Source organism: Citrus sinensis, mitochondrion (assembly GCF_022201045.2).
Source record: "Citrus sinensis mitochondrion, complete genome".
NCBI classification, from domain to species: domain Eukaryota; kingdom Viridiplantae; phylum Streptophyta; class Magnoliopsida; order Sapindales; family Rutaceae; genus Citrus; species Citrus sinensis.
The window spans coordinates 207,501-222,500 of NC_037463.1; the positions used below are offsets into that span (position 1 = coordinate 207,501).

Sequence of the window (15,000 nt, forward strand, 5' to 3'; positions counted from 1 at the left end):
CCACTGGGAAACTATATGCGGAGCTAGAGGCAGAGGGACTTGTACTTGGCTCACCGTCAGAGGGATGGGGATGGGAAGTAGATTGCTCGATAGCTTACCCCGGGGGGAGAAGATTTATTTTCTTCTCATTGGATCGGTCGGCCACCATAGCACTAAGACGGAAAGCCTGGTAGGCAGTCTACACAGATGGGAAGTCACCAAAGGTGGGAAACTGTAAGTACCTATTACTCGAAGGAACCGCCACCATAGGATTTAAGACAAAGATGCCTTTTGACCCGCTAAGGCTCTTACTCAAAGAAAGGAATCATGGGTGATCGTAGATCAGACTTCCATCCATCGTATAGAATGATGCTCCTAGGCCGGGATTGATACATTACTACAAGGAAGCGCTGTATGAGCTGTTTTATCAGGTGTTTAAGCGCTATTATCAGGTAAGCGCTATATCCTCTTTAGTAAGGCATGCTTAGAGTATGCACCAGTCCTTATCTTCCCAACCATGCAAGGAAAGGCTTCATTCCCTACCAACGCTGCCCCAAGCAAGGAAGCATACAAGATTCTGGTCCCGGAGATTCTGAAAGCAAGGATGCCCTCTTTCTAGCCCCTCTTAAACTAGGTTTTAAGCAAGCAGGCCTGGCCTGTCTTTCGTCTTTCGGGTTTCTTCGCGGAGTAATGCTTACTTAAACACGAATGGTCCCTCGTAAGATAGGTGCACTTGTGGATATAGCCGGATCAGTATGACCCCCGCGGACTCCCTGATTCCCGTTTGCGTTGAGAGCGAGGACCGAACGGATGGAAGAGGCACGTGACTGCTTGACGGTATGTACCGGAGTCTCACATCCCCTAAAATAGTCGAGCTAACTGTGATAGGTCAGCGCTCCTTCGGATCCCTTTTTAACGAATGCCCTTAAGATGGGCAGTCGGCTCCTGCCCTTCACTCCTTTTCTACTCGTTTCAAGATTCTCGTATAGAAAGAAGAGTTGACTCAATCATCTTGAAAGTGAGAACTCATAATTATATATGAGAATACTGATATAGAGTACCGTGGTGGTTAAATATTCTTTAGCTAACTAGTTTATGTATATGTACTAGGTCGACCTAGCACTACTACTGATTACGTTGGTTATTTAAAACAACCAAAGAGGCAAGCTCTTTCCTCTTCTTTCTTTCGTCCACTGGGGTTAGCTCCACTCTTGCTAGACGTCATGATGATATACGTTTCATCCATCTGGTAAGGGAAGGGGTATTCCGACAAAACCCCCGATCTTAAAAGACATCAAGCACAGTCAGCATAGAAGTGAGCTTCCTAAAGTGCAAGTCAGGAAAGCTCTCGAATCTGGTTTGTGAAATCATCTGATGCACGTATCCGCTCTACCCGTTCTCTTTGCTTGGAATTAAATGTGGCACCAATATAAGTCAGTTAATGGGATATTCCTGGTAAGCCAGGAATTAGAACTATTTGATTGCTTTCTCTCAGGGAATGTTGTGGGCAGGATAATGTTAGTGGAATTCGTCGTCATCAAGGTGAGTTTGGCACCTAGCGTGGAATGGGATAGGGTTTGCCCGGTCTTTCTTTCTGAAATGATTTAGTAACAGAAGAGCAGCTCGTTGCCAACTCCAATACCAGGGTAAGTGACTCCCCCGGAAGTGGTGATAGTGCCTTCCGTGTGGAACGAGCTACGGTCCCCCGTGGTAGTGGAGGTGGAGCAGAGGTAGTAGTTTCCCTCCTGAGTAGTATCCCGGAGTTGTTCTGTAGCCAAAATCCCCTCGGATCGAGCGAGAATGTGACTGGTTGGGAAGGGTTCTTGGGGAGGGAGATATCAAAAATTTACTGGGAACCCCGTGTCCTAATAAAAAGATTAGACAACGGGCACAAAGGGAAGGATTTTGAAATCTCCTTAACACCTATCGTCAGTGTTAGTGATTGAGTAATCACTTCACCCCGTGTATCCATTTAGAGTTCTGTTTAGTCCTTCCGGGGTGGAATGGAACCTTGCTTACTTACTAAGATAAGACTTTTCCTATGCTTTTTAGCAGGAGACCTAGATGAGCGTCAGTCTACCACGGGATATTGGTTTACAAATGTGGGGGGAGCGAAGCTGGCACGCGGAGTCTAGCTACTACTACATACACGAGTCCCACACACCACTCCACAGTTCTAGGCTTTAAATTAAAAATTCAAGCTTCATCAGCTACAACTACAAGACAATCAAAATCAACAGCTGCTACGAGATTGAATCAGCTTCAGGCTTTCAAGTAAAATAAGCGTCTGGGGTTGGTTTGGCATGTGGAAATCATATCCGCTGTTATACTTGACTTGGCCTAGAGGCGCTATTTACGCCCATACCATGTGAGGCAACTTCAGGACCATCTCCCTATCGGTCGAGTAGGTAAACCCCCTAGACTTTGAAACAGTCTTAGTAAGCAAGGTCCCTTCTTTAGGGTTCTCTACGAACCCCAACTCATAGTAATAGGCAGGACAGGAGATAACTACGTTAATGCGAGTTAGGCTCCTCGATAGCATCCTCCTATAAGCATGACGGAACTGATGCTAAGAAGAGCTCCTGCGTGCCTATACTATAAGTAAGGGGACGGAACTTCATTCAAAGAGTAGCCCCCCGTTCTGTCAGGGGGCCGAAGCTGCTACACAGACTTGTTTAGTGATTGGCACCGGCACCGGATGCAGCGGCATCTGAACCAGGAACCTGTGATTCAGAAGCTAGCCTTTCACCCTATCCAATGACCCCGGATCTCTTCGCGAAGGAAAAGACGACTATCGTTTTTGACCTGCTTGGCCCGAAACGAATGCAGGTGCTCTCCGCTCTTTGGGTGAACAATTTCCGTAATCCAACTATTATGTATTATGCCCACCAGTTTGTTTGCCAGACAGTCCATTCGTGGAGTCAAAAGCCGCCTACCGACTACCTATTACCGACAACCAGTAGAAGTGCCAAAGAAAGAACGGGGAATAGAAGAAGGAATGCAAGATAGCTTCCGCTGCCAAGGCATAGAGACCGGGCCGGGTAAGAGCTATTATTGGTCCATGGCCTCCCGTCCTAGGAAGTGAGCACGCACCTTCATCGCGTACCCGCGCCATGAATGGAGTTCCGCTTGGTAACGATCCGAGAGTAAGGGTTTCACATCTGTCTTCATTGGTCGAAGAAACTCGGTCCATTGGTCCCATGGTCCAAGATCTCTTGGGAAAGAGGGAGCAAGAGGCCTTACCTTATAAGATAAGAGTGAGCTATACTTATTCGATTCCCCCATTCTTTCCCGATCGACCAGCCCTTGATCCTAACGTTTTCTTCGCTGGTTCATTCATTCGGTTTTCAAGGTGTTATTCTAAAGCAAGAAGCATATTCATCTCGATCTGCAACTATAGAAGGATCTTGAATTGGCTGTACCCCCACCAGAAAGTGGGTAGTGCCTTTCCCACTCGGTCTTGATATGCGAATCTGAAATCTGAACGAAGGACTGACTCATCCCAGCTCGAAAGCAAACCAAGCTAGGGCGTCGATAACACCTAGAAGCTTCCAGAAAGAAATGATTGCCGCGGCTCCCCCATGAACCGATCAGGTGCGATCGATCTCCACTTCCTGAATGGATCAACTATTTATGGATAGCTGCCTCCGCTCTTGGCCTTCGTGAAGTGGCTGCCTTCTCCGAGTCGATCACTGATTGGTCTTGAACATGCAAAGGTTCGTTCTATTCCAATCTATTTCGTCATATATTCCCCATAGTTCATTTACATAAAGAGATAATTTTATAAAGCGGAATTCTTCCGAAAGGTTTCCTTAAATCGGCCAAGCCAAGTGCTGTTCATCTTCAGGCTGCCGCATTCTAAGAATTTTATGTTGAACTACCCGTCTGGGGTCTTGTTCACCTTAGCCTTATCCTGAAAAAAGAACTCTATCATTATTGCGTATATAATCAAAGTGGCTATCTTTCTTCAAGTGAGAGAGAGGATCGAAAAACCATCGCCAAAAGGTGCTCATTGAGCCGGTCACCGTTGGCTAAGATCCTTTCTGACTGTCCTTTGAAGAAAGCCAGGTCTTTCTTGCCTTGCGTGTCAAGTGCGAGATTGGCTTCGAGAAGCCGTGGGCCCATTGTTGCTTTAAACAAGCCGGTAACCTAATCGACGTAAGAACCGATCTCAAGCAAGATGAGCAGCAAGTTCAAAAAGTAAGTAAGGAAAGGAGTATATATAGAAAGATGAAAGAGATTAAGAGAGTCCCGTCCCATTAACGCTAAAAACTCTCGTTTTTACTTCCTTCTTTCACCAGGACTTTAACCGCCCTTGCGTCATCCCGAGCTGCAACAAGGGACCGGTATCTATTACCACAAACCTTCGCTTATCAATCATTGGGAACCGGACGTCTTTGAGACGACATAGAACGAATCCGGATCTGGTCAAGCAGCAAGTCAAGGGTGCTCATCTACCCCAAATGTAAATGTAGCCCAACGGTAAAAGGAAGGAGGAGGGGTGCCATCTATATCTATTAAGAGTCGTCTTCATCCATGAAGTGATCGAGATCAGAGTAAAGTGAATAGCACCTCTTTGTACTAATAGAATAGACTTTCAGTCTTTCTTTCGCTAGCAAAGGTGAACTTCGAGTGAAGAGAGCAGAACAGAAGTTATGAATATACGGAGTCTGTCCTTTTGCTGTAATATAGTCACATCCTACAATTCATTTCAAATAATTAATAGGTATATTTACTTTAAGACCAGAGGAGATGAATGAAACCGAAACCCTTCTTTTAAGTTCCTCCCAGATACATGGCTTACATGCCCGGCTCAACATTCTTGGAAAACAATCGAATCGGGGGTCCGGAGGAGAATTGGCCATTCAATCTTGTAAACTAATCGAGACCGAAATTGGAAAAAGAGATACGAACGGAGAGGAATAACCAATCGATGAAAGAACATGAAACCATTCTGTTTCAATAGAGGTACGAGAAAGGGTTGGGGGCAATAAAGTAGGTGAAGTGGTTGGATTTTGCGAGCTGTTCCAACCACTGCTGGATGTGATTCCAAGAGCCGAACGAGAATGAATACCACACAGAAGAGTCAAGACCAGGCTCCCTAATGGAATGTTTAACCGATCCATTCCGGATCGACCGAATTGGTACAGAAGTTGTAACATGGGAAAACCACGGAAAACACAACTTATTTGAATAACCCGGTGACCTACCAATTGTAGAAGTAGGATCTTTGGCAAGCAATAAGCACTTAAATAATACAATTCGAGTGTACCATCTTCTTTCTCATTTCGAGGAAAAGGTGCGAGAGGAAAAGGAAACAACGGAGGGATCCGAATCGGACCTAAATGGGAATGACATGAAAAGTCTTTTTCAAAACCTAGCATTAAGGGCGTTACGACGATATACGAGAGGAATGGAGAAAAACTCGTGATTGGTGTGGAGGGGAAGATCTGTTTATGATATAGTTCAAGAAAAAGTCGTCTCATTTCCTTACTTCTTCGTTCTTTCTAATTCATTCACTTCAAGGCTGGTTCTGAACGCCGCGTAACATCATCTTCAACCAACCTCCACCGTACTCGGTGCGGCCACTAAAGAATTGCTTATACACTAAAAAGCTGCTTATATACGCTTACTAAAAGACTGACTTTCATTTTGCTTCTTATTCCCCATTCCGTGGATTGGTTCCAACATCAAGACCGGGGGAGGAGAACTTTTAGGGGAAGGTGGGAACGAGTTCAATCCGTGGACCGTGCTAAGGAAGGGAACGATGTCTCAACAGTGCCAAGGGCTCATTTCAGGCACAAGCAATCCGATCAAGAAGTGAGGGACTGTGCTATGGTCTCAACGCTCTTCAATCGGTTCCACTCTATCTTCGTATCCCGTTCCGAGGGAGATGCTCCTTTAGAGCTGGTGGGGAAGGTCAGGTCAGACTCTGGTTGTCCAGGGTAGTACAGGTTGGCAAGGCGATCGTAGATCGGAGACGCGACGGGAGAACGTAGTGAGGTCGGCTGCTCCGCTTGTCAGTCAGAGTATAATAAGCAGCATAAGCAAGCTATAACATCAGAAGAAGTGGAAGACGTGTTTCCAGTTCTTTTGAAGATTCCAATTACTTATTTATAAGGAGGGTTGGAAAACTGCCATCCGCGGAGAAGAGAACCGATCTTATCTCTTTCCATGTCGTCGTAGTCGATCGGCACAGGCCAGAGAGGCGACGAGCTTAGGATCGACGAGGAGCCTATGGTCCTTTTTAGAGAAAGAACCAGAAGATATGCAGCAGCAGCGTGAGGCTTTCGTTTCTATTGAAAATCCAACATAATATATAAGCCACAGCCTGGTTGGTTTGATCCTTGCCCTTATATGACCCAGATTTTCTCCTTATATGAATAGCCTCGGAGCCAAAGGAAGGCACCCACGCAATAATCCGTTGGTGTAACGCCATGACCAACTTGAATTGCACTTGGCGATCGAAGCTACGTTGACCAGACCGGGTACTTCAATGCAAAAGTATAAAACCACCAAGTAAGAAGAGTACCTTGCAAAGTGTACTTGCTTGCCTTTTCCCTCCGTAGCCAAGACTCACCATGAGAAAACCAACTCATTCAATCGGGCCCTACTAAGGGAGGGGCGGGCCTTGTACAAGGAGGAGGAGAGCTACATTAATAAACAAAGTACGAATTGAGAGTAGTTGACCATTTATTGTAAGGTCAGGAATGGTACGTACGTATGATAGCCAGCCGGAACGAATATTTACTTTTTAACGGTTTTCGGCTACCATGAGGGCGAGGTTTTTTCATGTCTGGTCTTCTGGCCATGCACTCACTCCCGTTACGAGAATGTCTTCATTTGCAGCTCACCACAAATAAGGGTAGGGTAGTTTTCCAGGCGAGGTGATATCGACTCAGGGCCTCTTGTGGGCGTCATCTAATGGACTTGTACCATCAAGGCAAAGGCAGAAGTCGAATCAAGCAAAGGTCCTCTGACATTAGCTAGTAGCTGCTTTCCTGGGACTTGCACTTGCTTCTTTTAGAGAAGGCTTGCTTGGCTCTATTTATGCTATTTCCATCCACTTGGCCATGACTGTTCTTCGCGAGTATCTTTCGTCTCTTCCTGGGAATCCAATGCATATGATTCAAGAAATAAGAGTTCCACCATTAGATTATGAGAAGAGTGGCAGATGAAGCATCAATAGTAGGGCTGCGAGTAAGCTTTAAATATACAATTTAGATAAAGATAAAGAATTCAAGTAAAGGCGGAGCTAAAGTCCAGTCCGTGCTTTCAAGTATTGACGATTTAGTACATTCTGAAGCAACCAAGTGATGGTAACATAGACAGGTACCTGAGATTTAATAGAATGTAGGTTCAAGATCTGATCTTGGAAAGGGGGTGAGAGCCATGCTTCCTGCAAAAGACGAAGATGATCAATGAAACCCTCTCTGACTGGAAGCTACTATTAAGGAGGAGTCAGTCACACCATCGATTCCAGGTGCTTTAAAGCAAGTACACCATAATTCCTAGAAAAGTGTTTCATATATTAGCTCGTCTTATGATGAATCCATTTGACTGATGATCAAACTACCGGCTCACTACGTAACCTACTTTGATGTTTCGTCGGTCTTTTTTTCCCCTTCCCTTGAAGCGTACACGAGTTTATGTACTAGCCCCAGTGTACATAGCAACTAGAATGAGTGGTCAAATCCTTTTGTGGAGTCTTTCACAATTGTAGGAATTGCGTTTCAGCTTTCTAAATAGGAAGAAGGGGGAAGTTTCAGTCCTTGGTATCCCATTCCAAACATTTGAGTGCTTTTGGCCTTTCTAAGATAGAGATGTCCGCTCGCACTTTAGATCTTCACCTGGGTCCCAACTAGACGTTCACCCGCTGACATGCCTTCTTTGGACGAGATGATGGTATATGATATATAGGAACCCTGCGTCATCAGGACAACTTTGCCTGCTGCTTTATCTCCTTCTTCCCTTTGATTATTGGGTACGACCTGGGGTCTTTTCTTTCTCCCTTTTAGGGAGCCGAGCCCGCGTCTTGACGATCTTTGCAGCTGCATGAAAAGGATAGCGGAATGGCTTGGCTTTAGGTGTTTCATACATGGCTAGGACTGTAGTCTCAAATTGACGACTTACTTGAAGTGGCCTATAGCTAATTTAGAATTCCCATATTAAGAATGAGCGATGAGAGTTTCTGTCTTTTCTTTTCTACACGAATCGGGTGAGGTACTTTGTTATGATCTCCCACTTGCTGCTTGTCATTTTGGGTATGCTAAATCTAGAAGAGAAAGAAAGCTTTTCTGGTAGTATTTGCTGAGCTTTAGATCCTTTCTTATCAACCAATCTACATTCATTACACGAAGCTTTAGCTGTAAAATACCCCTATTTGAAGGAGTCTGCTGTCACGCACTTATAGATCTATACGTAACTAAAAGCAACTAATCGCAACTTCAGAGTCAAGGGAGGGCTCTTTGTTTCATATCTTTCACTTCTTCTTTCGTATATGTACTTTCTGGCTGATCTAAGAAAGACAAAAAAGAGCGGTTTAGACACATGTTGATAGCAGCTTTCTATAAAGCAAATTGTAGTGGTTGAAAGAAAGTAAGTAGTTCAAGCCAGATACCCTAAGGAGATGGAAATACTCGGTCAAAACGGCTTTGCTCGATAGATGTAAGTACGATCTCTCTAGAGAGTAAGGGCCGGGTCAACAAGTAATGTAATGATAGAGACCAGAGAATCGCCTTTCCCTGGGCTACTCATAGTTAAGAGGAGAACTTGATCCTAGTGGTTCACCAGAAGGTTACCAACCCAACTAAAGAGTATAAGCTTGAAGCTTTCATCGATGAAGCAGGGCCTAATAATAAAATAATAACGAGCGAATATCCAAATTTGAAGAAAACGGAGGGCGAATGCGCTTGAAGATGGTATAATCTCTCCCTCTCGATTTGAGAGCCTAAGAGCAAGAGCATTTTTAAGATTAAGGGAAGAGGTGCGATCACCAAAAGAAATTGATTTCAGATTCCCCTTGGGGCTTGGATCATTGGTTCGATTCCTCTGTGAAGATACACCTAATCGGGAATGCCCTTAGGATAGGTTAAGAAGTGAAGGAATCAAGACCATATTGGTCACATAGTGATGTTTACTCACTATATGACTCAACCGGGCCTGGTGCTTCATGGCACACATGATCCACCAAGACATAGAAGAACCATTTCTTTGTGCTCAGCAAACCAGGCTAGGAAAACCTCTGTTTCAGAAGCAGAAAAGAGCCTCACTTACTCTAAGATAAGTAGCCCGAGGCATGCCCTGCCTCTTACTGGTGATAGTGCAGGGCCAGCCAGGTGTTCGGAGTATGAATCGTCACTTCCTGTTTATGACACCCATGGATTTGGGGAATTTATCATAACGGGATAACGAAGCGCCTCCCAGAGCGTACCACTCAAAGAACAGTCTGGCGATCAATAAGAATGTGCAGGCGATGAGGGTTTAGACGATTCTTGATAGGAAACACGAGCGCTGTTATATCGCTGAGTTCAAGAACGACGAGGAGCGTAGTAATGGCAGCGTTGAGCGAGCTTGCAAGAGGCGAGAGGCTGTGAGTCAATTCGATAGGGTTTTTCCACTTCACTCTCTGTCAAAGAATAGAATGAATGTGATTCCGGGAACATGGACGGAAACGAACTACATACAAAAGGACATATTCTTTCTTTAGTAAGATTACTCTGGGGAGCATAGTGAGGGCATTCCATCCTTTAGGGAGCGAGACTGTGCCGAAGCGTGTAGAGCTGAGGTGGATTAGTGCATTTAGTTGGGCCACTTACAGTAGAAGTGCATAAATCCGAATATGAATCATCAAGGGAAGAATATGAATAGATATGATTGTTGGCGGATTATTGTTCTCCGAGATAGTAGGAATAGGAGTTCAACCCCCTGCTTCGCGCTTGGAGAACGAACGTGAGGACCAGGAACGCACATAGTTTTGAAGGCCTCAGTGGCGTCAGTAGACATGTTTTAAAAGTGTCGATTCCGAGTCCAAGGTCGATAAGAAAGATTCCGAGGTTGATAAACTAGAATATCCCAGTCCCATATGATATTTATTGATTTCCAGTAAGATCGATGCCTGCCTTAAGATTGAACACTTGTCCGGTCGAAACAGAAAAAAAAGAATAGAGTCTCGTTCGTCAGGGTCTCCAGTGAGGTCGCTCCGGTGGGCTATTAGGTGAGGCCAACACTGAGAGGTCTTCTTCAGTTGTGGGAGTTCCATATACAACATATATTCAGTTGGGAGTGTACGATCGGGTGAATGCCCTCTTGTAAATGCCTTGACACTTCTCCATCAGATTTACAATTTCGTTTTTCAAAAACAGAAAGGTAAAAATTATGTACCAATACAGAAGGATAAGTGTATATTATGTTATGTAAAATGTAAAAACAAGTTGTATAGCTCAACTTCGTCGAGCCTTGTTTTTCTCGGTCCTGCCTTTCTGTTTTTTCCCCCAGAGCCTGAGGTGTCGATGTCGGTTGGGATTTCCCCTGCACTCCTTCATTGTTGCCCCTTTTTTAGTAAGGTTGATTGGTTCAAAACCTCGTCTCCCGGGTCCTTCCTTTGACCCTCCTGAGCTGCAGAGTCCCCGATCCCTGTACCGACGACTTCAGGACATTGAGATTCCCCTGTAGGTAAACATTCCAATATACCCAGTGAGATTGAGGGTCGACGTAGTTGAGGAAGGATTTCATTACTCTGGCTGCCGAAAGTGGTAGACCTTCTTCATTTCTTCACCATTGCCAAGTCCCCCCGGCGAATGCACGGGTCATATGGTGCATCACAGGGGCCTGGAGAACTGGTAAAAGGAATCGTTTCGTTAGAGAAGACTGTGTCTGAGCAAGCAATTTCCACAATGTACCCTGGGAAGGTTGGAGAGGTCGAGTCGCGAAAGCACTCAACTGACGAGGAGATTGAATCCGCGAACCCGTTTATTAAAATAAATAGGATGCTTCTCCGCGCCAGGATATGAATGAATAAGTTTCCTACCTATGGCTAGAAAGAAGTTCCTAATCTCTGCCATTGCAAAACCCCGACATATTGGTCTCCATCCTAATCCGTCCCGCCTCCCGGCAAGGACAAGAAGTGAACGCAAAAAGGGCAGATAGTCTAAATCTAAAAGGGAGGACTGCTCAGCTACTTAATATGGGTCCCGATGACACAAACAACGTTATCACCAAAGATCACATAAGCCCGCTCTGCTGTCAGGCTTAGAAAGTGCAGACTGAGATGCAAGCAGAGGTCAAGAGAGGCGTGGTAGCACAAAAGAAGTCCTCTATAATAATGAAACCTAGTCTGCTGCTCGCTTGTCATGAGCGGCGGTGGGCGCACTGTAGACAGCTTATGACCCACAGGGTCGAATTCGCCAAAGCGGAGGCCAATAATGGGCCAAACAGCGTCATCATCAGATGAGAAATCACGATTAGGGGCCGCTGATCAAAGGCAGGCATGGGATCAAGACTAAACAATTTGTTCAGGCCCACCACCAAATGGTTGAAGGGGTTACCCCGTTCGGAGAGACAGAGATATACAAGAAGAAGAGGTAATATTCCATATTGTGCTGTGGCCTCCAAACTAAGTTCGCGTCTTGACGGGAAAAGGATTGACATCGAGTTCTAGCTTTTGAGATCAAAGGCTGGAGCCGGCTCGGCCCGGCAGACTACGCAACTCTTTGAGGTTACGAGGTGACGACATAGATTCACAATGGTTTTCACCTTAGCTGGATCAGCCTCAATTCCTCTTTCACTCACGATGAAAGCTAAGAGCTTGCTCGAAGACAGCCCAACTAGGGTAGGGGATTTTACCTCTTTTTGTTGAATTGATTCAGGGGCTCAAAGGTAGGCTCCAAAAGTTGCAAGATCATGCCGAGAAAGTCGAAAAGCCACAGGCTCTCGTTCATCTTACCAGTCTACAAGAAAGAAGGCAATGAGCAGTGAGCGCCAGGTAGAGCAGCTTTATAGATAGGGGTAGTAAGGTACGAGAAGCGGTGGTATCGGGTTGAGCAGCAAAAGCTGTCAGGCGAGCAGTGGTCCCGAGTAGTTCATCAAAATCAGACCCGCAACGCAAGGGAAGAAGCGGGCGATAACCAAACTTCAGCAAGAGTAAAGTAAACAGAAGGATGAAGTAAGTGCAACAAGGGCCAGTCAACGAGAAAAAGGACCTTTACTCTCGTTTTCTGTCTTCGAATCTTGGTTCAGTTCGTTCCTCTCTCGCCCTATCTTACTAATATAATAAAGGGGCTCGAAAGCTGCGAAGAAAGTCGAGCTGCTCTAATCGAGCTGTGAAATCGGTGTGGTGAGGTATTGGAAGTGTTCAGCGAATATAGAGAAAGACACTAAAAAAGAGCACCGTGCTATACTGGCAGCAAAACCAGGTAGGTAGCTTTCGCTAATGAGAGATGGGTTTGCGGCGGGTGTCGTAGATCCGCCATTAGGTATTCAGGGGCATGAGCAGGGGGCTCAGGTTTGGATCCCCGCTCTAGATGAAGAGGATTTTCGTTGAGGCTGAGTCCAAAGAGCCCAAAGAGGGACTCAAGTATTTTACTTTATAGCATTCCACCTTGCATTCATGTCGAATGGGGGAACTCTCTAGGTGAACCCCTGCGATATGGGTTAGATAAGTCTTGCTTTTGGTCAATTTCAGTCTGGTCTTAGGTTGCCGTTTCATCCTTTCGTGAGGACGATGTTAGATTTCTACAAGCGTGCTCCTGGTCAAGTCAATGGCAACTTCTACAAGATTCTTTGTGGAATTGTCGTCCTGAGGGCCGAGAAGAATAAAACTATACTTATAGACTGAAGCAGTGTCTGGAGAAGGAGAGATTCAGAATATGCAGTTGAACCTCATCCATTTGGTGATCATTAACCCATTTGTCTACCACATACAGAGCCCTCTTAAGATAGTTTGTTGTCTAACACTCTAAAGACAGCATTCTTCTCCTGCACAGTTAAAAGGCGCCATATCCTGAGGCTATGAACTACTGCTGTCATCTCTTTTCTTTCTCTTGAACGGGTATACTTTTTTCTTCTCTGTTTTGCTTAGCTTTCGGCTTTCGAATGCTACCGGATGCCCTCCTTGAACAAGTACCCGGCTCAATCTGAGGCATCGGTGTGTACCGCGAGAATAATCTTGTAACTGAAGCACTGGTTCGCTCGGCTCTCTTCAGCTTGTCAAACGCCATTTGACAATCAGGAGACCAAAACCTTTTCTGTTTCTGGTCTTTCTTCATTCAAAAAGTCTGTTAACACTACTACTTTCTTCGAATAACCAATAAAAAGCCGATAATAGTTTGCCAAACCCAAGAAAGATCTCAATTCAGTGACCTTAGTGGGCGTAGGCCACTCAAGAATAGCCTTTACTTTTTTTCTGGCAACCCCCAATACGATAAAAACTTAATCTCTGTCTGAGCGAAGCTGCATTTTTCCTGCTTTGCTTCAAATACAATTCATGCTCACGGCCAGGACTAATCTTAAATGTGGAACATGCTCTTCAAGGGTCCGGCTGTATACCACGATATCATCGAGGTAAACAACAAGAAAAGGGAAGGGGTCAATGTAGAGCGAAAAACAAAATTCATCAAATTACAGAAAGTGGCAGGAGCATTGGTCAGGCCAAAGAGTGATCTTTGAACGCTACTACGCATCCTTACAAATAGTATAGTGTAAGGTAGGTTTTGGGTATAGCAGGACTTGAACCCGCGACCATTAGGTTAAAAGCCCAATGCTCTACCAACTGAGCTATACACCCCAAAAAAGATGTAGTAGTAAATAAGGATTGGTGCGGAAAAGAAAAAAAAAGATTCCCTCTCCCTTTGGTCGAGAATATTCCATATTCCCTCTTCTTCTCATCATATTAAAGGAGCGCGGCTCTGTGCTCGTACTGCAGAGCAAGCGAAGAAAACGTAAGGGCGCGCGTTAGCACTCCTGCAAGAAAACGGCCTAGCTAACGCGCCCCTTATTGAAAACTCAAGGAAAGCCTTGATCGATATGAGAAAGATGCGCTCAAGCACCCAACCTAGACTATACTATACAAGGGGCTTGGGCTCGAAAGCCGGCCTTAGTCAACAAGCACCTTTATTAGTAAGGTTGCTTGTTTCCACTCATTGAAGATTCTATCTACAAAAGAAGGTCAACGGGGAATACTAAAGTTGCTCTCACTGACACCATCTACGAGAAGGTGAGGTCGTCTTTCTTTCCAGCCGCCATACGGTTCGCCTTAAAGCCTTACCTTAAAGAGGGAGAAAGGGAGGAGCAGTTATCTATGTAATTACTTGTTGGCCGTTGTTCCGGTCGAGCACTCTCTTTTCTTTGTCTAATTCCGTCTTTCCAAACAAGACTGACTTCTGACCAACCCGCGAAGGGTTGTGAGGTTGGACCAGTTACGAAGAATGAATCTATATCTGTGTACGGAAGTTGCTGGCCGCTCAACTGTTCGAGCGCAATGCAGTGGTGGTTGGTTCCGATTCGACAAGGGTAGAATGCCTGGTCGAAGGTCCAGTACAGTAGGTAGCAGGCGTGTTCGTTTTGGCTCCCGAGCGAGAACGATAAATAAATAGGCGATGCATCATCCTTGCTGCTACGTACGTTGACCTTGACTTGACGGATTCATCCAATTGAACCCACACTCAAAGGAGGACCACAAGCTCGAGGCTCGACGAAACAGAAAGTATCAGCATTAAGAAACTTCTTGGGGTTAGCAGTGAAAGAAAGAGCCCGGCATTCATTTCTTCATTCATATTCATAGCTGAGTCTACTAAAAGAGGGACCAGCCTCATCGTGGTGATTAGATCTCTGATCGTTCACCTCTAATGTGACACGTTCCCTCCCAGTTATATGATCAACGGGAGCAGTCGGCTAGAGAGAGAGCGGGGCTATTCTTCTTCCGGGGAGGCAAAGTCGTCCCCTCTACTGATCGAACCCTCAGTTCGGAGGTCTTCGTCAACATGTTACGAGGCTCCAGTCTTCGGCGGGTCACGATTACTTGAC

At 45.4% G+C, this 15,000-nt stretch overlaps 1 protein-coding gene and 1 non-coding gene across 2 annotated transcripts; both read right to left on the reverse strand.

Moving 5' to 3' along the window:
• Positions 1-4,844: 4,844 nt before the first annotated feature.
• On the reverse strand, positions 4,845-5,465 carry ccmB (cytochrome c maturase subunit B). The gene has a single exon. It carries the CDS (start codon positions 5,463-5,465, stop codon positions 4,845-4,847), a length of 621 nt encoding a protein of 206 aa, YP_009477464.1.
• An 8,224-nt stretch (positions 5,466-13,689) lies between these two features.
• tRNA-Lys lies at positions 13,690-13,762 on the reverse strand. Its single transcript has one exon. It is a non-coding gene; the product is annotated as a tRNA-Lys (tRNA).
• Positions 13,763-15,000: the final 1,238 nt, after the last annotated feature.